Here is a 23,767-nt window from a genome sequence, read left to right as displayed (position 1 = left end):
ACACCAAAGTCCTGCAGCCAAACCCTTGCTTCCTATCTGAACAACTGTCTAGTTGACCAAATAATGCAGAGTGATTCTGCAAATGTACGATATCTGAAGAAAAAAGTCCGCACCTTAAAAATTAAATTAAAAAGCAGGGGAGTTTCCTAAAATGGGCCCTAGGTGGAAAAGTAAAGTTCAACCTCAGCTTAAAAGGAGAAGCGGTTGCGTCTCCTTTGATTTAAGAATTATTATTTTGCATACTCGATAATTACTTCTTATACTTTGGCCCTCTAATGTCAGTGGTTAGGCACCTCCTCAGTTACCTGAAAGGTAAATACACATTCTCAAGACTCAAGTTCCAAAATTCTTTTCCTGTATCATATTTATGTTTCAGTTGCAGAAGTATTAATCCTCCAAGATAAATGAAGTAGCTTTTTTTTCAGCCCATGTCACCTGCAGTATTTGCTGCTCTCTTAACAAACAGAAAAGGACAACTGGGAAGGTAAGTGATTTAATTTTATTTGACAGCTCAGTGCTTACAGAATTTACATTTGGACTCAATTATTTCCTCATGTGAGGACAAAAAAATCCACATTGCAATTTTCTCCTTCCCAGCAAAATGCCCTAATCATGCCTATGAAATGCTTTACATTTCAGAAGGACATTTACATTTCAGAGGGACACACTAAGAAGTCATCTTTTCCTTTCCTAGTAAAACTGCTCAATTGAAAGTAACACTTGCAGTGCCAGCAAACCTACTCCAGCTGCATGGAATGAATAGCTGGAACACTTGGGAAGTACTCTAACAACCTCCTTGTGAAATACTTAGTTTCAATGTTTTCAGAAAAAGACAAATATACCAGAGTAGGTTTCTAAGCTGGATCCTGAGTTAATGAAGATACTTCCTCACAAGGCAGTATGGAGTGTTCATTCTAAATATGCCTAAAAATCCACACTGCATTTATTATCCATTAAAACAATTCTTTGCTAAGAATTTTTCATCTCTATTTACTTTCAGTTTTAAAAAAGTTATCAAGGTTAATGTAAGAAGTTAGTTGCCTGCAGGTGGAGAGGATGTGCTACAAACATTCATGTTTGGGCACAGAAAATGTCAGGCTCACAGTTTCAAAATCTTCTGTACCGTTTTTGTGCATGCATTCATTTTGTTCTCAAAGCAGTGGAACACTGATAGAGAACCCCTAATCTAACCCTGGGAGTAAGTTAACAGAACTAAAAGCACAAAAAAAAAGAAAAAAAATCTACAGCATTGAAAGGGCACAGATTTCCGTAAGAACTACAAATATTTGTGGCAAAGTAAACAAATTATTACAGGAAATAAAGAATCAACAACTGTTTCTGATGCTGGCAATACATATTTATTGTAATTGTTGGAGATGGGTTACCATGTGTGCATCTGGACTTCAGACTAAGAAATACATCAGGATTATGAACTCTTACTACATGCTAGCTGTAATTTAAAAGAACCAAATTGAAAGCTGACCTTTACAAGACAGCTTGTACAGCTTGTCTTGTAGAGTTTGTCTGTTTCTGCCCTTTTTTACTAAATGCCCACCTCTCCCCCGCTTCTCCCCTCCTCCCCCACTTCAATCTCAGAAAAATAGATAGTTTTCAAAACACTGCTCTTCTTAGTTTTACTAGTGATCTGCTGGCAATCTCGGAGCATTTACATTGTTGATTCCAACAACTTCAGATGGAGGTTAAAACATTTAAAAAGCCTGTTCACTTCCATTTTAGCTCGGAAATGAGTCCAAAATTGAAGACCAGCCTTGAGCAAAATTAAGATTTCCTTATAGACTTGTGGTTACATTATTATGGTACAAACCTTCAACATACCTAACTCGCCACTACAGAATAAGCTGCCTTAGTGCAAGATTGAGGAGTGTGCAAAAGAAGCTACAGTGCTAGAAATCCTTGAAATGCCTTTCCTCAGTTCTTTGTATCTTCTGACTAGCAACATCTTCCTACCATTGGGGATCCCCTCAAATATTACCACTCAAAAGAAGATACTTCATGTTTTTATACAAAAACAACCCTAAAGAAAAAAAACAAAACCTCCCTCTCCCCCTCTAAATGAGTGAACTAAACTAAAGCCGAAAGATCAGAACTATTTGCTCCCCACCGTCTCCTGTTATTTAAGTCACCATTAAAACAAACGCATATCATGTATTATACAAATATGAAGATGCAGGTATTCAAATACAGAACATTCTGAAAATATTTCAAGCATAAAAAGTACACTTGATCATTGCAAAAATAAAGTCTCACTTTGCTAAAAACATTTTGATCAGAGCTCAAGCAAAACAAATGTTTAATGATTTATTTTAACTTCAATAGAATACCTTCAAAAATTAAAAGCTCACGGATTTTGGGTGATAACATAACTAACCAAGGCTTTTAATGAAGAGAAACTGTATATATAACAATAGCACAGACCTTAAGCATTAACGGTATATATATTAGTCAAGAGGAAGTCTACAGGTGATCCAAGCCTTTCTAAGTATCAAATGATACTGATGACCAAAACCATAATTCACTAGGAATAGATATCAAGGTAGACTGATACAAATGGAAGGAAAAATTCATGACTTGAAACAGGCTCAGTTTTTGTCACTGAACTTTTTTTTAGGTTAACAATTTCACTAGTGCAAGACCGTATGTTTACCTGATTAAATGAAAACTCGTATATGTCACAATTTAAGAACACTCATACAAAACTATTCTTTTTTTTTCTTTTAAAAAAGTGCCACATTAACATACTTTTACTAAAAAAGTTACAAACTAATGGAAGACCGTCTGCCTCCATCTCTTGTCAATGAGGAAAGGCCAAAGCGATTCTTTGATCCCAGCTCGAAACGGTGTCCTCTGACCTATCCCCAGCATCTCCAGCTTGGAGCAGTCTAGCTGAGCGTTCCTCGGACGAAGAGCTCCCACAACTGGGCTATCAGTAATCTTAGAAACAAATAAAAAAACAACAAAAAATTACAGGAAAAACAACTCATTTCAAAGCTCTCAATTCACCGTTTTCCATTTGGGTTTGTTGTGCATGTTTTATGACTGCATGTTTTATGACTAACTTCCTTTTCAGAGAGATGTGTCCAGCACAAGGATGTACAGTCTGTTAAATTTCAGTTTCGTCATTTGATGGCCACTCACTGACTGTGCTTCTCTACCTTTTATTGCTATGAATGGCCTAAAAACACACTCGAGAGGCAAAACATACTGTAAAAATATTGACGGAGTCTTGCCTTGATCAATGTACTTGGAGCATTTCATTGGGAAGGAGGAGAGGAGCAGGGATAAATCAGGGTTCTCCAAGCTTTTTGTCTCCATTTTCCAAAATCCTTGGAATGTATATCCAAATAAAAATTTTAATATAATGTTAAATTTTAATAACATCTCTATATCTTTTAAATTAATCATTTTGAGTGTAAATACTGCAGGACAATTGTCTGTTTTAAGCAATGCAAAATGATCTGGGGATTTTTAGCACATGAATTCAAGCATTATCTGGACACTGAGAAGTTCTCAGTTTCCTACCTTCAAATTAATATTCTGTAAATATGTAGGCTTAAGGAAGAAGAAAAAAAAAAAAAAACAAACAAAAACAAGCAGAATATCCTTATTCACTGATGAGGGGGAACTGTAACATCATCTCTGCAGAACAACAAAGGCTGAAAATCCAATTGACTAAGTAATTTTCATAACCCAGCAGGTGCAAGTAGCCTTTGTTGTTCTGGGTTAGTTACCAAACTGTGCCCTCAGCAATACACGTGCTGTGCTGAACATCCAGATTATCCTGAAGAGGAAACTTGCCTGTATAGCTACTCCTGCTTCAATGACTAAGTACATCCATGTTTCTACAGCTTGCACACACCACTTACAGGTCTCAGATGGCTGCTGGGAAGGTTGAAAGCATCTGCAATCGCACAGGCCATTTCATACTTAGTCATCTGCTCATTACCAGACCAGTGAAACGTTCCTTTTATTGATGGGTCCTAGGAAGAAGCAAGAATCCCATGTGAATGAAGGAAGCTGCCTCTCTGACCAATTCTGGGCCATAATAGGGTCAGAATAAGCTTCTGACGGGTGCGTCAAAACAAATCATGGAGACGTTCTGGAGACGACTTGCATATTTTCAAAGTACACCTCATATTATCTTTATTAACCAGTCACTTGACTGTAGCATAATTTTGCTAGTCCACAGTTCGAAAGTTAAAATCCTATTTTAGATAATCACTTTTCAAAAATGCTGAAAAGTTACACTTGTTACAGACTTCTGTTTTCTCTAGTATGAAGTAGGGAAATTGCGTAAGATAACTGGTCCCTTCCAACCGCAACCATTGTGTGATTCTGTGATAATTGTGGTTTTATTAAACACCATTTATACAGCAGAAAGATTATCTTTATGAAAAGAAAATTAAACCTGGCAAACCACTCGGGAATAACAAGTACATTCCTGCCTCACAAAGATAGTGATCTTGAAGTATTCAGGTTGACTACTTGAATTTTGTTAAGAAAACATTCTAGGACATCTTAGAGAGTTGTGCGCAATCACTGAAATATGCCTTGTGCAAATTCTTTTTTTTGGACCAAAAAATGATATTAGCGTTGGCTCAGTATTTGCATCTCTCCTGCATATTAAAAGAAACATAACACTTTTCAGACTGATCTCTCCTGTCACTCTACCCGCTTTTCTTTCAAACACCAGAGAAACACCATGGAAGACACGGAAAAGGAAAGTCTTCTTGTGCTGCAAATATTTTGTTTCTCTTTACCCCTTCTAAAGTGTTTCAGAAATATGAAAAATAATACAGGTTGCACACAGCCCTCAGGTTCTCAGAAGCAAAGCTAAAAACTGTTTTTAGCTCTAAGAAGCTTCTTTCTTCAGTTTCTTACCAGCATTCTCTTCTCTGCTAGCTGTCTGCAAACAGCTGCTACATCCTTTACATTAGTAGGAAATCTTTGCTGCCAGTGGTCCATGTTGGCTGATTTATTACTGAACTGGACTTTATCAAACATAACAGTCACAGCACTTTCCTCCAGTTTTTCTACTTCTCCATACAAGACAGGAATCCTAAGCACTGCAGCATCTGAAAAGAATAATAATTTAGGAGAATTAGTAGGGTTATGAATAGGTGTGAATACTGTAACCTAACACCTGAAGGATGTTTCAAAAGTATTAAGAAGTGTCTTAGTGATATTAGACATGTATTTTCTCTTCAGTTTGTACAAGTACTATGTTTGTTCTCAAATGATCATTTTGAGTTCAACTCAATTTCCAAACAGTAAGTTTATATGAATTCATTTCCTTTTATACCTTTAATTCCCACAGTGCACTCTTTCATTAACACAAGAAGAGGGGGGGGAAAAAAAAAAAAAAAAAAAAAGAAGAAAGAAGATAAAGATTTTCCAAGTGTATTCTTACCTTCATTATTTTCTAGGACTGCCTTTTCTCCCTCCAATTTTGTTTTACCATATAAATTCAGGGGATTCGGTGCGTCGGTCTCTTTATAAGGAGGACTTGTTCCATCAAATACATAGTCTGTACTGATGTAGATCAGAAACGCTCCAATTGCAGCTGGGAAGAAAACGTTCAAATGGCTGTCTTAATTCATGTCTTGTTGGAAATCTTGATAAACCTTTAAATCTTACAGCTCCAAAGAACCTCATGTCCTAGCAGCCCTGCTCATTCCGTCTGCTTGTCTGTTCCCTAACCCTTCACTTCTACCTGCCACTGTCCTTACAGGAAAAGGAAAGACTACACACTGCTAGTGGAAATGACACTTAGCGCTTTAAGCAACTATTCATATTTATGTTCTTGTGTCAGTGAGTGCAATATCTTGACAGGAAAATAAATCTACGAGGTGGTCTCTTTACCTGCTTCTTTTGCCAAGTTGCCTGAAGCAGCCACATTGAGCTGAGAAGCAGAATCTGGTTGACTCTCTACAACATCCGGCCTTCTCTCGGCAGCACAATGCACTATAACGTGAGGCTGGAAATGCAAGACTTGCTTTAAACCAGGAACATGATCAAAAGATGACAGTTATGCCCTAACTCGCGACATAGGCTCTCTCAGAGGAAAACACATTTGAATAAGTTGCGACAAGCCATACAACAAGTAGCCTTATTTTTAATCATAGCATTAAGAAGCATGTTTTGCTTAGGAAATTAAACAGAATCAAGCTAGCTCAATATTTCATATTAAAATAATGAAAAAGCTTGGATCGTTAGTTTTGTAATCATGATCTTCAGTAACTTCAAACTTAAAGTTTTTTTAACTCAGCATAATAGAAAAATTTGGAAAAACAATAACATAGTGCCACATAAAATCATACCGAAGAGTGTTACTTAAACTACTTTTAGACAAACCATTTACATAGCATATACAGACTATTAACAAGATATTCAAAGCCGTTTTCCAGAGTGGTTCCCTGCTTATTATAGTTCAGGTTTTAACTATTTCCCTTGTAAGTTTGTTTAAGAAAACAATTTTTTTTACTGTACTGCAAGCAAAATATCCAAGTACTGATACCGTGTTCATGTGTTCTTCAACATCAAAACTACTTCATACTAACACATCTATATTTTCCTTTCAGCTCCCAATGCACGTGGTGAAACACGCGTCGAGGTACCTGCTGCATGCGTGGTCACAATAAGGGAAGTTCAAAACAAATTTGCACTCAAAGAGTAAACCTATACCCTAGATAGGGCAGAAAAAGCAGCGGCCTCAATACTAGAGCCACAACACTAGTCCCACCCAAGTTAGAAACACTGAGTACGAGAGAGTACGCTAAGCTGACATACTATGAAACATATTATCTGCTTCACCTATTTTGTATTCCAGAAACTTACCTGAAAATCATGGATAATGTCATGAACTGCAATAGAGTCCAGAAGATTGACCTGCTCAAACCTGGGCTGTGCTCGCCTGTATCCACAGCCCACTGCATTCCAGTTGTTGCCATTGAATTCTTTAAACACGGCTCGGCCAAGAAGTCCAGTCGCACCAGTAATCAAAACGCGCCTACTGGGAATCTCAACATCCTCCTAGGGAAAGAAGAGGAGAACATTTTTATTTCTAGTGCTACTTTTTTTTCTCTCTCCTTTTTTTTAAGGAATCAAGGATGCAGTCAGTGTTAATGTATTATTTTTGTGAATATTTGGGTATTACACTGTTTATATTTTCTTATCACTGTGTACATTACAGGCTATAACAGAGACAGTATGACTCTCTGGATCTATCTCCAAGGTCCACAAAATTTCAACATCTCATTTGTATTACAGATCAAGAGTTTATCATTGCATGTTTTTCAAGTGACGTGTTGGTGTAAACGGAGACCAGCTCTTCTTGGTTTTACAAAGAGCATCCAGCAGTGATGCAATTATACAAACTCTCCATGTAGACAACGAACAAAAACTTGACTTCAATCACATTATATTCAGTGCTTAAGATAACTGCATACATATCGGTTAACACACAGCTCACGGCTCTCTCCCACCTCCACTAGGATCATCAAGTTCTCAAGACAGCAACATAACACTCAGCGCTAGCTGCACAATCCTTATTTTCCTCCTGTGCCTCTTTCTGCCTGCATCAGGGCAGAAGAAGCTGCTAAGAAGCCAAGTACCTGTGTATGCCCGTACACAAACACAGAACAACTTCACATGCAGCCAATCCACCAGCCTGGCGGTTCCTGAGCACGGCAGGTACAAGCAGAGTGTGTGACAGCAGGTTCCTCGTGCGCAGAGGTTCTCCCAGCCGCTCCGCGCACACCGGGAGCTCCGCCGCCTACCCCGGAGCTGCGGTCCCGGCTGCAGGACGCGAGGCCGCAGATCCTGCTCTGGGCTGCGCTCTGCCCTGTTTGCTTCACGGCAGAAATTCCTCTCCCTGCAGGGCATGCAGCAGGCTACGCTACAGAAACAGCCTACTCCCAATTAATATCTTATATCCTGCCAGTATAAAGCCTGGGCAAAGGGCAACTTCCTCGATCCGTACCAGACAGGAACTAGCAATTTTATCTGGACTGTTTCAGGTAAATGACCAACTCGAGCAAGGGAGCTTTAAAAAGTGTCATTATCTTCCCAATCAATTTCACCCCGGAACACAAGTTTCTGCACTACTTTTAAGGCTGCACAAGTTGCTCTGAAAAGCGAGAAATTGCAAGGACTAATTTTTTTTAAAAGGTACTTTCTATCTTGTCAGAATCTGAAGGGATTCTCATAGGACACAGCTAGATATCATTTATTTATTCCTAACGTCACTCCCAAATATCATTTATTCATTCCATACGTTATAGACCTCCGTATGTTTATTCTATATGCTCATTTCATTTATTTCAAAACAGGGCCTTAGGTTAACAGCGCAGCTTGAACTGAACCTAATGACTTGTACGAATGCAGCTCGTGTCCTTGCTGCCCTGCTGCAAGACCAGCTCATCTCAGCTGCTGGTGCCTGGGTACTTGACCTCAGTGACGGGCGCTTCCCATCAACTCAAACAACGCGCCTACCAGCTGAAGTGTTTCCCTTCACAGAGGTGACAAGCGCAGGACACGCACAGCCCGTGTGCACGAGCTCTCCTTGGGTGCTGGCCTGCTCCTCTGCAGGATGCCCGGCCCAGGCCAGGCACCGCCGGGACCCCGCCTCAATTCCTGCAGGGGAGCAATTTAACTCCTACAGCTCGTTCCACCTTGCAGAAAATTAACCCAGCAAAGCCACCAGGCCAAAAAAAAAAAAATCTATGGCTAGTGCAGCCTCTTCCTGCTCTGTTTTGTTGTATTTTTCCCCTTAAAAACCAATAACAACATGCAAATAAATAAGCAGACTGGTTTGTAACTGTTAATTTAAGGGGCTAGAAAATATAGGTGGAGACCATTTCCCTGTTATTGTGTTTGTTATGTATACAAAGAAAACAGAACGTTCTGGAATTAACTGCTTCTCTTGTCCCTGCGAGTTGTACAGCCTTCAGAAATACAAGCTCTTGCTCAGACTAGCCCAGCTAACACCTTTGAGGCAGATTTCTCAGCTCAAAAGCAGTCAATCTCATTCCAGGTTACAACTTGGTAATACATCAAAATTTCATTAACACCTAACTTTAAATAACACTCTGTTAGGCTTTATCAGGTGGACAACGTTCACTAAGGATTATGCTGAAGTCACCAACAGAGGAACTCCACTCAGCACTCTCACTGATGTTAAAAAAAATGCAAGTAATAACATGGGAATAAAGATGAAAAAAATCAATATATAAGAAACCTAAAAATACTTTGTTCATACTGCTCAAAAAATCAAAGAGTATGACCAACAAAAATAGCAAAGTATAACATGTTTCAAAGTGAAAACTGAGATTCAAGTATTTAAGCTTGGTGTAACAAAGAACAAGGAATGAGGAACTCGAGAGTAACCAAACCACGGCGAACACCAATAGTTTCAGTTACAAGTAACGTTCACAGAAATGGGAGCTACTGGGGTCACTCCGATTTATGACATAGTGCGTGACACCCAAAACCAGAAGCACCTCAACACCGCCCAGCAGAACAGGCAGGCAGTGACCAAACGAGCTCCTCACTGAACTTTAACTTCATCCTCAAGAGCAGCCGAAGAGGCTTCCCTGGAAATGGGTGCGGGACCCGCCCGCGGGGCGGCCCGGCGCCACCGGCAGCACCCGCGCCCCTGGGAGCGGCCACCTGTGGAGCGCCGCCCGCAGCAAACCCCACACAGCCCAGCAACAGCGATTTGATTTAAACGTGCTCCGCTAAAAATAAAACCCTGCAGTGCAGGGGATTCAATAAGTGTATTAATTAATTTGGTAAACAAGTGGGGTGAAGAGATTTTTTTTTTGGCTACAAAGCAAGCAAGCAAACAAACAAACAAACAAACAAAACGCCCTTGAGTAGTTGCCCCAGTTACTGAACTCTAAGGACATAACCAACCAAACCAGAAACCGAGACAACAACAGCAACGAGGCAACGCGCAGGCCAGGCCGCCGCCGCCTCCCGAGGCCGCCAGCGGCCCCGGCAGCTCCGGGGCCGAGGCCGGGGCCATAGCCAGGGCTCGGCGGGCCGCGCTGCGCGTCACGGCGTCCCCGCGCGGCCCCGCGCACCTGCACGAGCTCGCAGCGGCCCGGCACGAAGCGGATCTTCAGCTCCTGCTCGCGGCCGACCATGGCGCGACCGCCGCCCGCCCCGCCCCGCCCGAGCTGCGGCCCGCGCCGCGCCCGCCCCGCCGCGCTCATTGGGCCGCACGCGGGGGCGGGGCTGCCGCAGCCGCGCGCCCATTGGCTGGGGCGCCGCGGCCCAGCAGGGCTTTAACGGAGCCGCGCGTGCGCACGGGGCGGGACGCAGCTGCGGGGAGGCACCGCGCCCCGGGGGGGTGGGGCCGCCTGCGCGCAGGGCCCTCAGCCCCGCCCCGGCCCTTCCCCGCGGGCCGCAGGCAGCCCCGCCCGGCCCCGCCCGCTGCCGCCCGCCACCCGCAGCGCTGACGTTACCGGGTGGTAACGCGCGTTGCGCTCTCCCTGGGGGCAGCTCCACTCACGGCCTGCGGCCGAGGCGCAGCTCGGGAGAAACTGCTAGTTCAAGAAGCTCGGGAACAGTGTATGGGGAAGGTAATTGTCTTATTCATGATCTTTCAACTGAAATATATCATGCTAAAGCACTTCACACACAAATTACCTTCATTTAAGGGCGGACAATGAGTAGTTAAGCGACCCAATGCACCCATCGAACTTACCACTACTTGGTGCCTTTGCAGCAGATTGAAACCCTGTTTCTTCTCTTCTAATAAGCTATGACCATGTCCTTTCCCCACATCTAAAATCACCTTACAAATACCAGTAGGAGTGGTTTGTGCCTGGTGGTACATCTTCTTCTGCATTTAAAAACTATACTGTATGAATATCTTATTATGAAGTATAAGGCAGGATAGTAATGGATGACTAAATGCAGCTTCAGTTTAGTATTTCCTACCATTCAACACCACTATTGTGTACAGCAGCTTTATTTCCTTTTGACACCCCATCTTACCTACTTGGCCTTTTCTAAGAAACATGAAGCAGTACTTAAGTGAGGCAAGTCAATTACTTTAACAACTCTCCATTTGACTTGTAAGTAAAACTCATGTCATATGATCGAGATATTGAGGTAGATGATACAAGAAATCAAAACTCATCTTTGTACTTATGTTTTAGAAGATCTGCATGCAACATGAAAAGAGCCAAATCATGTAGAGACTAAAGCCATGCTTCACACCTGTTTCTATTTTGCCAAAATATTCAAGATCTGAACAGAATGTATATGCTTCTGTTGTCACTTGCTTAAATTGCCTACAAAATAAGACTAGGAATAACTTACATGGAAAACAACTTTTCCAAGTTCACTTTTTCATTTTTCATTAAGACTTTTGATCATAGTCATCTTGCCTTAAAACACATGTAAGACCAGAAGTGTCTAAGTGTTATCAGGCATACATGAAGGCCATCTTGAGTCTAAGATGCTCAGCCAAAACCTGTAAAGCAAGTAGCTAAGACAGTCCAATATTGCTGCAGAAGCCTCACTGTGACAGGAATGCATTACCCATATCTAATGGAAGAAAACTGGAAGTATTACTTGTCTTCTGTTTTCAGCTGCTTACAGATCCTTCTGTCTCCCCCAAGATTTTTTGCTCTCTCCCTTCTCTAGTTTAACCTGCTGTTCTTTTTGCATCCAGGTTAGTAGATATACTAGGTCATGCAACTTCAGTTTCTTATACAACCATTGCAAGGATTATACAACAATGCAAGGATTTCAGCATTTCCTTTACCACTTTTGTTTAATCTTTCAGACTAAAATATGGGTTACCTTTTTTGTATTCTCTCACAAGGAAAAATATTTTCATCTTTAAACTGTGACCAATTCATATTAAAAAAGCCTCTCTACACTTGAGAAACTTAAACCCTTACAATATTCCTCAACAACCTCAAGTAAATCCTTAAGCTTCAACTGCACATGTTCAAGTAATCAGCAAACAAAGGTGAAGTTACATAATTTTGTAACAGTTTATTTACTAGACCTCAGTGTATGATTTTTCATACCTCTTTCTGAGGTATGACTATTCTCCATAAATAATTAAGTGCACTATGTTCAACAAGCTAAGCTTTATTTCCTCTTTGCAGCACCTTTGCACAGCATTTTAGATGCAACAGCAGAAAGCTCCACCTATTTCACCAAAGTTCCCTTACTTGTGTTTGCACTAGAAGCTCACAAGACATTCCCTTATCTTCTTCAGTTCTGTCTGCACAACTCATGGGAACCCTTTCTGTAGGATTAGACAATATACTATCTTTGAGACACTGGGTATTGTGTTTTGGTGTGAAGAATTCAGAGTAGAATGCCATTTCACACAGCTCAATTTCATTTTTTTTTTTTAAATCTTTTGTTTGTGAAGAAAGTAGGCAAGGAGTAAATCGTTTAATTAAAAACAAGTTTATTCTGCTAAAGTGTTCTTACATTGGAGAGCAGCTCAACAGACCCTTCCAGCTTGCCAGACTCCCAAGTCTGCACAACGAGCACATGCAGAGTTGCCATCCTCCCACCCCACAAGGAGCACATCTTTTTGTCCCTGTCTTAGCCAGGGAGCCAAGTACATGGATTAGGACATTGCTTTCTCTTGAACTGCAGTTATGTGACTGGGGACTGGAACATCCAGCCATCCATAAGCTCCAAGGGTTAAGCACAGTGTTTTTATAACTAGATCATTCTATCACATTTCCCTGCTACTCTAATTTGCATTATATACAGCATTCAGATCCACCTTTCACAGAGCCCCTTGAAGTCTTCACTGCATCATGAGTTTATAGTTCACTTAGTTTTCCTTAAAACCAGGAGATTAACTTTGGTTTCTATTACCTGCAATGAAAAAACATACCAAGTTGGTCTTTTTCACTCCTGCACCTATCCCATCTAGTAATTATTTGTCTGCTGGAAGACAAAGGAGAGGGCTGCATTTTCCACATAACAGGCAGGACCAGGATTTCAAATCCTGGAGCATTTCCGATCCTGGAGGGCCCTCTCAAATACAAGCCTGTTGCCATCTACATCATTACTCTTTACTCTTACACCTATAGCAGCACGAGCACCTGAAAGACAGCAACTAAAAAAAGTCATCTCAGAAGGCTCAAACCCAAGCTGAATCACTTGCATGTCTACACTTGAACACCCTGGCGTGCTAGCTGCATGTGGCAGGGGGCTTCCTGAAATGAAGTAAGCTCTGAGTGATGCACAGCAGCAGGACCATGCTCACACCTTGCAAGATGACACAGGACAGTTCATTCTTTGTAACCTGCTGCCTGCTATCTAACACACTTTATTACCTCACCTGACATAGGCCCGGCTCATCTGAGGATGGTAAAACAGACTAGGAAGCCCAAGGGGCAACATTGTGTCCAAGGTAGAGGTAGCCTTCCCCTGCCATGGAACACACAGGAGAAGGCATCTCTTCTTCTTGCCCCAAGTCAGGCAGACACTACATAGAACTAACCACAGTTACTGAAATCTTCAAGCTTACCTTCTTTAAGGGGGGTTTTGGGAGGAATATTTTCCTTGCTGTCATGCTGGAAAGCTTTAGAGGGATCAAACCTTCTAATGCCCTGAACTGCATGAAGCTGCTCCTGAAGATCTCTACTTGTTTGCTTCTCTTTTGCTAGTAGCGCACGCAGTTTTGAGACATCCTAATGGGGAAAGACATACTTCAGAGGTCAAAATAATAACAGAAGGAAAGCATGCTGCATTATTTCTTCTAGCAATACTCTGAAGGACTAATTAATGCACACCTATATATTTTTAAGTCAAGACAGTTAACACTATGGTATAAGCCCACTAGGCAGTACAGTAGCTTGAAGTAGCCAATACCTATGTACTGCTTTCAGCAGACAACTTGGAAAGCCTGGAATCCCCAAACAAGTCAGAAAAAAAGCCAGGCTAAATGCAGGACTAGTTTGCACCTATGATCTTCTATGTCATCTACCTCGCGCAAGCTGAGAGAGGATTTTGTTTCTAGAGACATAAACCCACTGCTCCTTGTAATCTAGTACTGCCAAAGAAAATACCTATATCTATCATGTAATTCAGACACAGTAAGGACAAATTCCCCACACAAGGGCAAAACAGTCTGTAAATACTTAGAAAAATGATGAAGAGCATCAATAGGTTCCAAATTACTGACAATTTAACAAACCTGCTTCAGGTGTGTATTTTCCTCCTTCAGCTTCATGACATGCTTGATTTTTTGCTTCTGGTTCTGATGGCCAAGCAGTTTAGCATATGCATCACTCAGTTTATTCAGTTCTTCTTGAGCTGCACCATGCTCATTTAAGAGAGCATTTTTCTCTGCTTCAAATGCATCTAATTGTTGCTGGAAAATAAGTTACATAATTTAAAATCTTTGGGTAGTATAAAATACTGAACTAAGTTTTCAATTGGTTTGGAAAGAATGGCTGCTCTATGGGTAGTGGCTTCAGAAGCCACTGCATGGTAAATGCCTTAGAGCAGAGAGCATGTTGACTTGGCCAGTACTTCTTGAGAAGCATTTCAGTCAGCTGCACATAACAGACAATAACAAGCAGGCCATTTGTGACACACCTGAAAAGGCTTGGTTTTGTTATGCAAATCTTCATAAAGAGTCCGCCAGGTCTTTATCTCTTCTCTTAAGCTGGAGTTCACATCTTCATTTGTGTTTTTCCTAAAACACAGGACAGTTTCCTTACCTACATATGGTAGAAAGCTCAGGGCATTTCTTCCCTGTCCATCATCTGCACCATGGTACACAAGTTAGAGCCAAGTTACCTGTATCTTTCCTCTTCAAGATTTTTCAGGTCTTCAGCTTGTGCTTCCAGCTTTTCCTGAAGTTTAGTCATTTCTGCCAGATAACACTCCTTGGTTCTCTCCATTTCTGTTTCTTTCAGTGCCAGCTTTGTCTGGGCTTCTAAAAGCATCCTGAGGGAAAAATCACTGATCTTGAGTTGACCTCTAAGTTATTTTCTGATTCCATATCAGATTCTATACTGGAAAAGCACTCATATTTGAACTGCTGTTAGAAAAACCAACTAAAATCAAGGCTTCCAACTTTAACTGCTTAATCCTATTAGCTTTTCATTAGAGACATTTCATCTGACATCTTCATGCAAATGAGGCAAGGTTTTAAATACTTAAGTGTAAGAAGCTGGTTCTAGGCAGAATCATTTGTGGAATATGAGTTCCAGAGTTCAGACATTTTATATTCAAGCGTTACCTTCCCTCTCCTCCTTCAAGTAACTTCAACTATTCGTTTTATCATCATGGAGACAAAGCATGTTCCCCTGCCATTCCCAAGAATCAGCAAGTCCAACAGGAGAAATCCTGCTGTTCTTATCAGCTCCAGTGGGAAACTGAGGCCACAGTGAACAAGTAGGGAGCAACAAAACAGCAACATGGTGACTAGTGTTTTAGACACGCTCAGGTAAGTTGTAATTGTGGATAACCCTAAACTATTAGCCAAAGCTAAAAAGCCATTTTGTTATCAAAACATTTTGTGAACCATAGGTATACCCAGCCAAGCCAAATACTCAATTCAGATGGGAAAAACAAGTGTTTTTTTTTTCTCCTTTTTATGAATGCCTTCAACTCCGCAGTGGCAATGAGAGGAAATATTAACTTCCAAGTGCTGATTTTATTTGACAGAGCACCATGTAGAGCTGCAGATAAGAGGGCAAGCTTCAGCTTCACCAAGTTTGTGGACCCCATACCTCGCACATTCTTCTTTTGCTTTGCTTCCAGTGTATTCTGCTTCCTGAAGTAACTGTAAAGTATCTTCGCCTACTTTTTTCTGGCTGGCAACCTCTCCTTTCAGGGAGGTATTCTCCAATTTAAGACTGGATATTTCCTCAGATGTTGTTTTTTTATAACTGGAATAAGAAAAGTTAGAACTTGAGACACCAAACAGACCAACAGCTTCAGGCCTTAGGAGAGCCACACAAGCATCCAAGATTTTTGTTAAGTTTGCCAGAATAAGAAATTGATTTCTATAAAATCCTAAGAAGCTACACTAAAATACAGTACTCTATTTTCACCTTATAACCATCTATATCTGAAGCCTGGATCAGAAGATACCCTCTTCGACCCCTTGGGAGGGCTTTTGCACACTTGCAAGAATTAATAACACTAACATATTATTCCAGCCTGCATCTTGGTAAGGGAGGTGTGCAGTAATTCCCTCCCCGCAGGCATCTGCCAGCAGACCACCAAGATGATGCCTAGTAGCATTACAGCTCAAATCCTTCCAAGTGGCTGTACACAACACGCTCAGTTGTTTTGCACGCTATCAGGGAGAAGACGCACTCCACACTAAAGTTATTTTCAACAACTTCAGGAAAATAACTTTAATGCACTGCAAGTTCTGAGTGTGAGCAGAAAATTATTTTGAAAAAGCCTTTAGCACACAAAACATGACAACCAGTTACAATTAAAGTTCAAAAGCAGTTAATATTGTACTTGGTTACAGTTTGGAGGAGGAAACACCCAGCTGCCTGAACAGCTCACTGTGCTGGCCTAGCGTGCAGGAGCTCCAAGAGTGAGGCAACGACCATGTAGCGCTAGGTAGTAAGGCACACGCCTGAACAATATCTTGATTTAATAAAAAGCTGATTCTAGATCTTAGTGGAATTGAATACCTTTCAAATTCAGCAATAGTCTTTCCAAGCTTATGCAGTGTGTTGCTGTGCTCTTCCTGGATTTGCAAGATAGCTTTCCTGTGCATTTCTCCAAGTTGCTCCAAATCATCATTCTTCCTGAAACACAAGTCAGCATTCTATATTGGACGCAAGTAAGCCTGAACAAATGCAGTCCTGTTAGCAGTTACTGTGTTTAAGGTTTGCTGTGGCTGCAGTACGTGAATTTTGACACAAATCAGCAAGTGCCCTACCACAGCTTTTCAGGCATTCAAATGCTATCTTCACATGAAATTTAAATATTCCTTTCCACTTAATTCCCCAAAAGAGCTGTAGAAAAGTTTTTTTTAGTACTTGCTAAAAATCTTTCATGAAGTGACAAAGGAAAAACAGCTTCCTTAAAAATACTGATGCAGCCTTCTCTAGTGAGTGCCCTCTCCACAATGGGAACATTCAATACGACACCGATGTAGCTGACCCTTAGGAGTAACAGGCTCAATCTGCTGGTACTATCATAATACCCTGTCTCAGTAAGCTCAGTTAAGCAGTTTCGTATTAAAACAATTTTCAACAGATGATTCAAAATGACTCAAAAGAATTCCATCCCATTTTATGAGTTAGCAACCAGCAAGAAAAATTTCTTTGTTCAGGTCTCTTAAAAGTCCTATTTAGGCTTAACACCTTTTTCCATATCTTTAACCTTTTGGTAAAAGCTCTAGAATCAGGCAGTTTGTTTTTACAAACCCTTTCAATTTTGCTTCCATTTGAGCAATCTCAGAAGCTTGAGATTTGGTTTCATGTTCCAACTGCTTCACCAGCTTCTCAGCTTTCTTCTCCTTTGCATGCAACTTATCCAGCTCATCCATGGCCCCTTTCAGCTCTTCTTCGAGGAAAAGCCTCTCCTTTGTTACCTCTTCTTGAAAATCTAGTAACTTCCGGTGCATCGATGCAGAGGATTCCTGCAGACCCAAGTTGAGGATTTTTTAACTACTGGTACTTAGCTCTAATCTCCATGCATATATTCAAGGCAAGCTTACAGCACTTAAACTTTTAAGTTACACAAGTTAAGTGTAATCTAACTAACATAAAACAACATTTGGTAAGAATTACAGCTCTGCTCTGACAAGACATTAATTAGAGCATGCAATTTCTGCCAGTAGTAGCCATTTTTACCTCCCATAGTTTAGACTGTTAATGCAGCAGTCTATGTAATCCAAATTAGAATCTTTTGTGCTTGTCATTAAACAAGTCAAAAACATTCTAGTTGCAGAGTTATTTACCCTTTCTTCTTGCAGCTGAGTGAGAAGATCCTCTTGTTTCTTAAGCAAGTTTTGGTGCTCTTGCTCTTCCAAGAGAATTTTTTTTTTCAGGTCTTCTATTTCAGCTGTCATACTCTGGTATTTCTCCCTGCTCTCAGAAGACTCTTTCTCTGTGTAGGCAAGTTGCCAGTGTTACAGACTAACATCTCTATCTTTAGAGAACTAAACACATTCATCATCACATTCATCACTTACATTCCAGCTCTAAAACTCATTAGACAAGGGAAAGACCTTTCCCCCACCTCAGAAGTGGCTGAAACTTGAGATTAATATTTATGACAGCTATTTTAGCCACTTAGCCTTCTTTAGATCAGCAGTCTAGGTGGGGAAAACAAATCAATACAACAGAAAAAAATTATTCTACCTAATACTATCACCAGGCAGCCAAGTGGTATACCGAGAGCTGAGTAGTAGTGCTAGGCTGCCTTTTTTATTTTATTTCGGTGAGGGTTCATGTGGAAAGGTCACAGAGGTCAAAGTGTTTCTAGGCACATTCCCAACCCCTCAATTTTAACATGTACCCTAAGAAACTGAAGCCACTTAGTGCTGCCTGTCAGTGATGTGTGAAGTAGACATCAGGCAACTTGGAGAATAGCACATCTTATCAGGTAAACAATTTTTATTTCCATAAAACCCACCTTAGCAACCCTCTGCAGATAGCTGGGTTTTGACTTAAAAGGTCACATTCCACTTAATCTCCATACTGATAAATACATGCTGGGCTGTTTTCAACCAGAAATTAAACACACTCAAACTAGCCTGCATAAACATCTTACTTAAAACCTTACAGATAGGTTGGCTTTAACTGAGATGTGCAAGTGCTTCTCAGCTATACTAACAGTATACAAGTGCTAGCAAATACCTTTTTGCTGTTCAAGCAGCTGACACCTTTCATTAAGTTCTCTCATCAGTTTAAATGACTCTTCTTCCTTGCTTTTAAGAGAAGCCCTCAGGATCCCCATATCTTCATCTTTCTTTATCAGCATCTCTTCCATCTGGGCAAGATCCAGTTTGTATTTTTCTGCTGTTTCTGCAACACTACTGTAGTAGGAAATTCAATTGTTACCACTAGATTTGGTTTGTGAATTTATACTTGACTACCGAAGGAGAAATAGCTTTGATCAAGGGGCCAAATAGGTTTGCCTTGTGAGCAAATTGAGCAGGGAGTCAACCTTGATTTACTTCCTCAAAACCAGTTATTGCACATGAAAACTAACTACTTGTAATTAAGTGTGATTTATTTCAATATCAACAGGTATTTCAGAGAAATTAGTTACATTCTAGGACCATCCTACTCTTCCACTATATTGCATAGCTCAGAGAAGCACAGACATTTGGAAAAGTAAGGGTCTTAAAACTCCTTTCCATTATCTGTACGAAAAGTAAACAAACACACCAAAACACCCAGCTTTGCCCCCCTCCAGTCCAATAAAGTTACCTAACTGCTGCCTCGGTTCTATATACAGCCATCACCAGGGCTTAATCTCCCAGTCTTTTAACTCACCCAATCCTTTCCAAGAAAGGTGTTCTGGTTACCTGAGCTCTGTGATATATTCTAGGAGCTTTTCAGTATCAGACTTTTCTTCAATCTTTTCTTTCTCAGTAGCACATCTAAAAACAGAGAGTTTCATGAGTGTTTAAACACAGAAGAACTGAAAGCTGTTTGATTGCAGATAGGATGACATCCTTGCATCACAAGTTACAGACACTTAGCATATGCTCTCCATAATCCACTTGGTCTGACAAACTCCCAGCGAGTGTGAGGAACCACCTCCCCTGTTTTATGGCTTGTTGCACATGATCTTCTCATTTTTACCAAAGATGCTGAGCCATGTGTTACCATCAAGTGTGCTGGAGGGGCTACATACATTAAGCAACTTGCCTTTGATAATTGTACCGTACACATTCATACATTGTGAGCTTGGTATATTTTCTGTTTAATATGGGTAATAAAATGCCTGCTTATATTTGAGCACTTGGACACTGCAGTTCATCTTCTAAAACACAACATAGCTCCTATGCCACAACCCCAAAGGCATCACAACTGCCCTTTAATACTCTTACTTAGAGAGCAATGCCTTTTACATGACCTCTGTCAAATGCCTGTGTTCTGAATTAGCATCTCTGCTCCAGGTCTAATACTTCATCATTCTTAATTGTTCCTAACTTGTCTAGTCTAATTGGACTAGACACAAGCATTAATGTACAGATGTGTCTTGCAACCTTTTTCAACAAGACTATTTCCCTTTCTTACCCTAGACCAAAATAAAAGACACCCAAGCCAAATCACACTGGAAGGAAGATGCCTGACTTTTTTTAATTAAGAGGAACAAGCCATTTTGTGTTATGGCTATAAAAATGCAACAATTCCCAAAACCCTTTGCCCTAGAAACTCTTCCAGGTCACGTACACAAATAACCACTCCCTTTCAATAGAGAAATAGCCTTTATTTTCCCTGAGGTAAATATGTACTGTAAGCACTGATACACTGCACATATCAGTGTTGAGCACAGCTGGCAGATACAATACCTAAGACAATTCCCTTCCTGATTACTTACAATTTTTCTTCTAACTGCGCTACTTTTCCTTTTGAATGTTCTAGATTCCTCTGTATTTCCTGCAGCTTCATTTCCATATCTTCCTGCTTTGCAAGAGCAGTCTAAAAAAGAAAACCAATAAAAAAATCAGCAGCCAAGTATTGCCACCAAAAACAGATCTGTTCAAGAAATTAAGATTCTACGAGACAGGGGTAAATGGATAGTAGCCTGTGCAGTAAGGAGGATCCTACCTTTTCCTTGGCATCTCTCTTGTTTCTGAGTTTCATTAACTCCAAGCATAGGCTGCTCATTTTCTTCTGCATGCCATCCTCAGACAGCTTATTGGAAATCAAGACAACAAGTGAACCTAACCCGTTCATTTGAATTATTTTTCCAGAACCACTTCATTTATTGTAACCCTTTGTCAGCACCACTAATCTCCATCTGCCCTTAAGATACACATTTGCAGGCCCAGCTTCATCTTTAGACAGACATGCACAAAGAGCTAAAAGTGAGATCCTCTGCCCCCGAGTAGTGAAGGGGCAAGTGTGAAAACAGACCCTGATTCATACTGCCAATAGCTACAGGTGATTGCAGAATATAGTCAATAATTGCAGAGTCACAGCATAAAGGGGCTCAGTACCTTTGATTTTAATAATTCATTGGTTCTTGTTAGTTCAAGAAGCTGTTTTCTCAGGCATGCTACATTTGCCAAAAGAGATGTTTTCTCTTGCACTGCAGCAGTCAACTTGGCTTCAGTCTTGGCAAAATCTTCATCCAAAGCCTGAAGTTTTTTATCCTGTTCTCCACGCTCCCTCACTAAAGCACGGATCTGAAACAAAATTACTATTTACAAGGAATGACAGGCAAAAATTACCAAAATATTAAACCTTTTCTGTATTCCTGTAAAGGCTGAGTACAAAGAGCTTTAACTTTTGTCATTTAGAACTTTATTCTGTCATTCATGCGAAAAGAAGGAAGAGAATTACTGTCATTCTGAGCCACTGCAAGATATTCAAAAGCTTGAACCTGCAGCAGAACTCAACTTTCCTCTCTAGTGAGGAAATTAAATGGAACTTGACATCTGAGCAATGTGAAGCAGACATGGTACCAGCACCAAGGAGTGCTAACTGCTTTAAACTTTAAGTCACTTAATAAAAAGACCTCAGTAGAAGTTTTTTAATAAAACCAGTATTCTATAAAGTTGCATAAAACCCTCCTGAAATATAGGCCCATCCTTTCTTCTTTAAGGGATGAGCTGCAGGGCTGCTCAGGGTCAGTAAGAAGGCATGTAAATCTGTTCCATTAATCAACACAATTCTTCCTACCCAATACAATATTTGAGAACCTCTGCTCTGCACAGAACTGTTTGCCAACAACTTCTATCTTATATTGAAGAGGCAGATTCTGCCAGCTTGTAGTCTTCATTACAGGAGAATTGTGCTCACACAATGTTTTCTTACCTCCTTCTCCAGTGTCTTCTGCTTCTTTTTCTCTTTCATAAGCATATGATCTCTTCTGGGCTTGGAACTCCCACTGGCTGGCTTTTGGGAACATAACCATTACAATCATTTAAATGATCCTTACAGCTGACTAAGAAGTCAGAATAAGGGATTTTACTAGGCTCTAAAGTACTAAGCATCACAAATTAAAGCACTGCCCATATGCCTGCTTAATTAATACTGTGAAATAGGAAAGTAGACGCCATCATATACCAGCTCTATTTAATAGTAACTCTAAAAAGAGACTATGGGCTCTTAACTAGAGACACTAACAATCAGACACAAAGTTAGGCTTAGCTGGAGTTAATAGTATTAGAGACAGCACAGTAGAAAGTCTTACTATTGATTCAAGAGATCGAAGTCTCCTTCCCATTAGAGGAGTAGACATATTCTTCTCATTGCTCAGGTTTGTTGCAACTGAAAAGTAATGCAAACAAGCAAGGTGTAGGAAGAGGGTGTGCACATGGTGTGTGATCAAAGAATTCTCACCCAACTCAGAAAGAGCTTGGATACAAGAGAGGTTGCTATTTTATTATTATACTACTTATCTCACAACCCAGGGCTAGTTATTGCATGGAATGCTTGTCTCTGAAAAAAAAACTTAAAGCACAAAATGCTTTTTACAACTGCTAGGCATATTATCTGAAAGGCAGCTTATCAGTCCCCACCAAGAGAAAACAACAGCTGAAAACAGCAGGAGCATGTGAGCACCTACACTGGTAGGTGTCAGAGACATTCCCTGCTGCATTTTGGTAGCAGCTTTTAGCACTACTTACTCGTCTGCCTCCTAACCCGTCCATGAGTCTCAGACACCAAGGAACCTCTTGCTGTATCTGAAGATTTGACATCGCAGGATCCTGGCAGCAGAAGACACAGAACAAACAGATTATTCAAACTGAGTAAGAACTAATAATAATAATAATAATAATAAAAATAGAGCTAAACCTAACACACCTGAACCACACTTTCTTTAAAAAACACAAAAAGAACCTCCAGAACAACCATAGTCCCGCTCTTGCTCTGTTAATAGGAAGAAAACTGTGCAAGCACAAGATGGGTGAAAGCTAAAGACTTGTGCAAACCTGAAGAGTTCATTGCCAGCTAGTGAACATGGCTTTTCACGGGATGCACCAAGGCAAGTCTTAAATTGTGCTTCACATGCCAAATACTTCAGACCTATTTCAATTTTTTTCCCGCTTGGAAAAACACTTTAGATACTAAAATACTCCAACCTTGTTCTTGAGAGAAAAAAAAAAAGGAAAAACAGAAGCAACCTGACTACAGACTCTTTCAATACCTATAGCTAAGCAGCCTCAAGCCCAGTAAACACCCCCTGCGTGGGGCCACTTTGAAACTAACAGCAAAGGGAAGAGAGCAGCCTGGTTTAACTTGGCTCAGAGACCAGGCAAAAAGAAGAAAGAAGCAAGCGGCCACGGCTGAAAACGCATAAGAAGCGTTCTCAGGAACTGCGCTCCACCCCAGAGATTAGCACCTAGTTTTTGGCTTTGCACGGCGACTTCCCTCCGAGAGCGTTCGCCCGCTGCCCCAGCGACAGCCCCCGCGCTTGGCGAGAGCGGAGGAGCAGAAAGCGGAGGACGCGCGCAGCCGCCCCGCACGCACCGGCCGTGTCGTTGAAGCGGCGCAGCGGGGCCCGCGCGAACGCCATGGTCACCAGCAGCGCCCGCCGCCTCCGCTCCCCGCGTTCAAATGGCACCAACGGCCGCCGCGCGCCG

General features: G+C 41.0%; 2 protein-coding genes across 2 annotated transcripts; both read right to left on the bottom strand.

Moving 5' to 3' along the window:
• Positions 1-2,407: 2,407 nt before the first annotated feature.
• On the bottom strand, positions 2,408-10,191 carry MAT2B (methionine adenosyltransferase 2 non-catalytic beta subunit). Its single transcript, XM_088522610.1, has 7 exons — positions 10,104-10,191; positions 6,856-7,050; positions 5,881-5,995; positions 5,429-5,581; positions 4,900-5,093; positions 3,885-3,998; positions 2,408-2,952 (listed from the first exon to the last, which is right to left on the bottom strand). Exons 1-7 carry the CDS (start codon positions 10,164-10,166, stop codon positions 2,782-2,784), a joined length of 1,005 nt encoding a protein of 334 aa, XP_088378736.1. The 5' UTR covers positions 10,167-10,191; the 3' UTR covers positions 2,408-2,781.
• Positions 10,192-13,008: 2,817 nt separating this feature from the next.
• HMMR (hyaluronan mediated motility receptor) lies at positions 13,009-23,700 on the bottom strand. The gene is made up of 18 exons (XM_088522696.1): positions 23,655-23,700; positions 22,811-22,891; positions 22,375-22,451; positions 21,996-22,076; positions 21,176-21,364; positions 20,784-20,870; positions 20,554-20,654; positions 19,532-19,606; positions 18,858-19,036; positions 17,957-18,105; positions 17,421-17,635; positions 16,680-16,796; positions 15,756-15,914; positions 14,818-14,967; positions 14,614-14,713; positions 14,210-14,386; positions 13,541-13,703; positions 13,009-13,112 (listed from the first exon to the last, which is right to left on the bottom strand). Exons 1-18 carry the CDS (start codon positions 23,698-23,700, stop codon positions 13,009-13,011), a joined length of 2,250 nt encoding a protein of 749 aa, XP_088378822.1.
• Between the last annotated feature and the right edge of the window lie 67 nt (positions 23,701-23,767).

The sequence above is a fragment of the Tinamus guttatus genome, unplaced genomic scaffold, assembly GCF_059628265.1.
Source record: "Tinamus guttatus ecotype Peru unplaced genomic scaffold, ASM5962826v1 Tinamus_guttatus_pri_ptg000155l, whole genome shotgun sequence".
NCBI lineage: Eukaryota > Metazoa > Chordata > Aves > Tinamiformes > Tinamidae > Tinamus > Tinamus guttatus.
The sequence above is the reverse complement of the archived record's forward strand: the minus strand, read 5'-3'. Positions and strand labels throughout refer to the sequence as shown.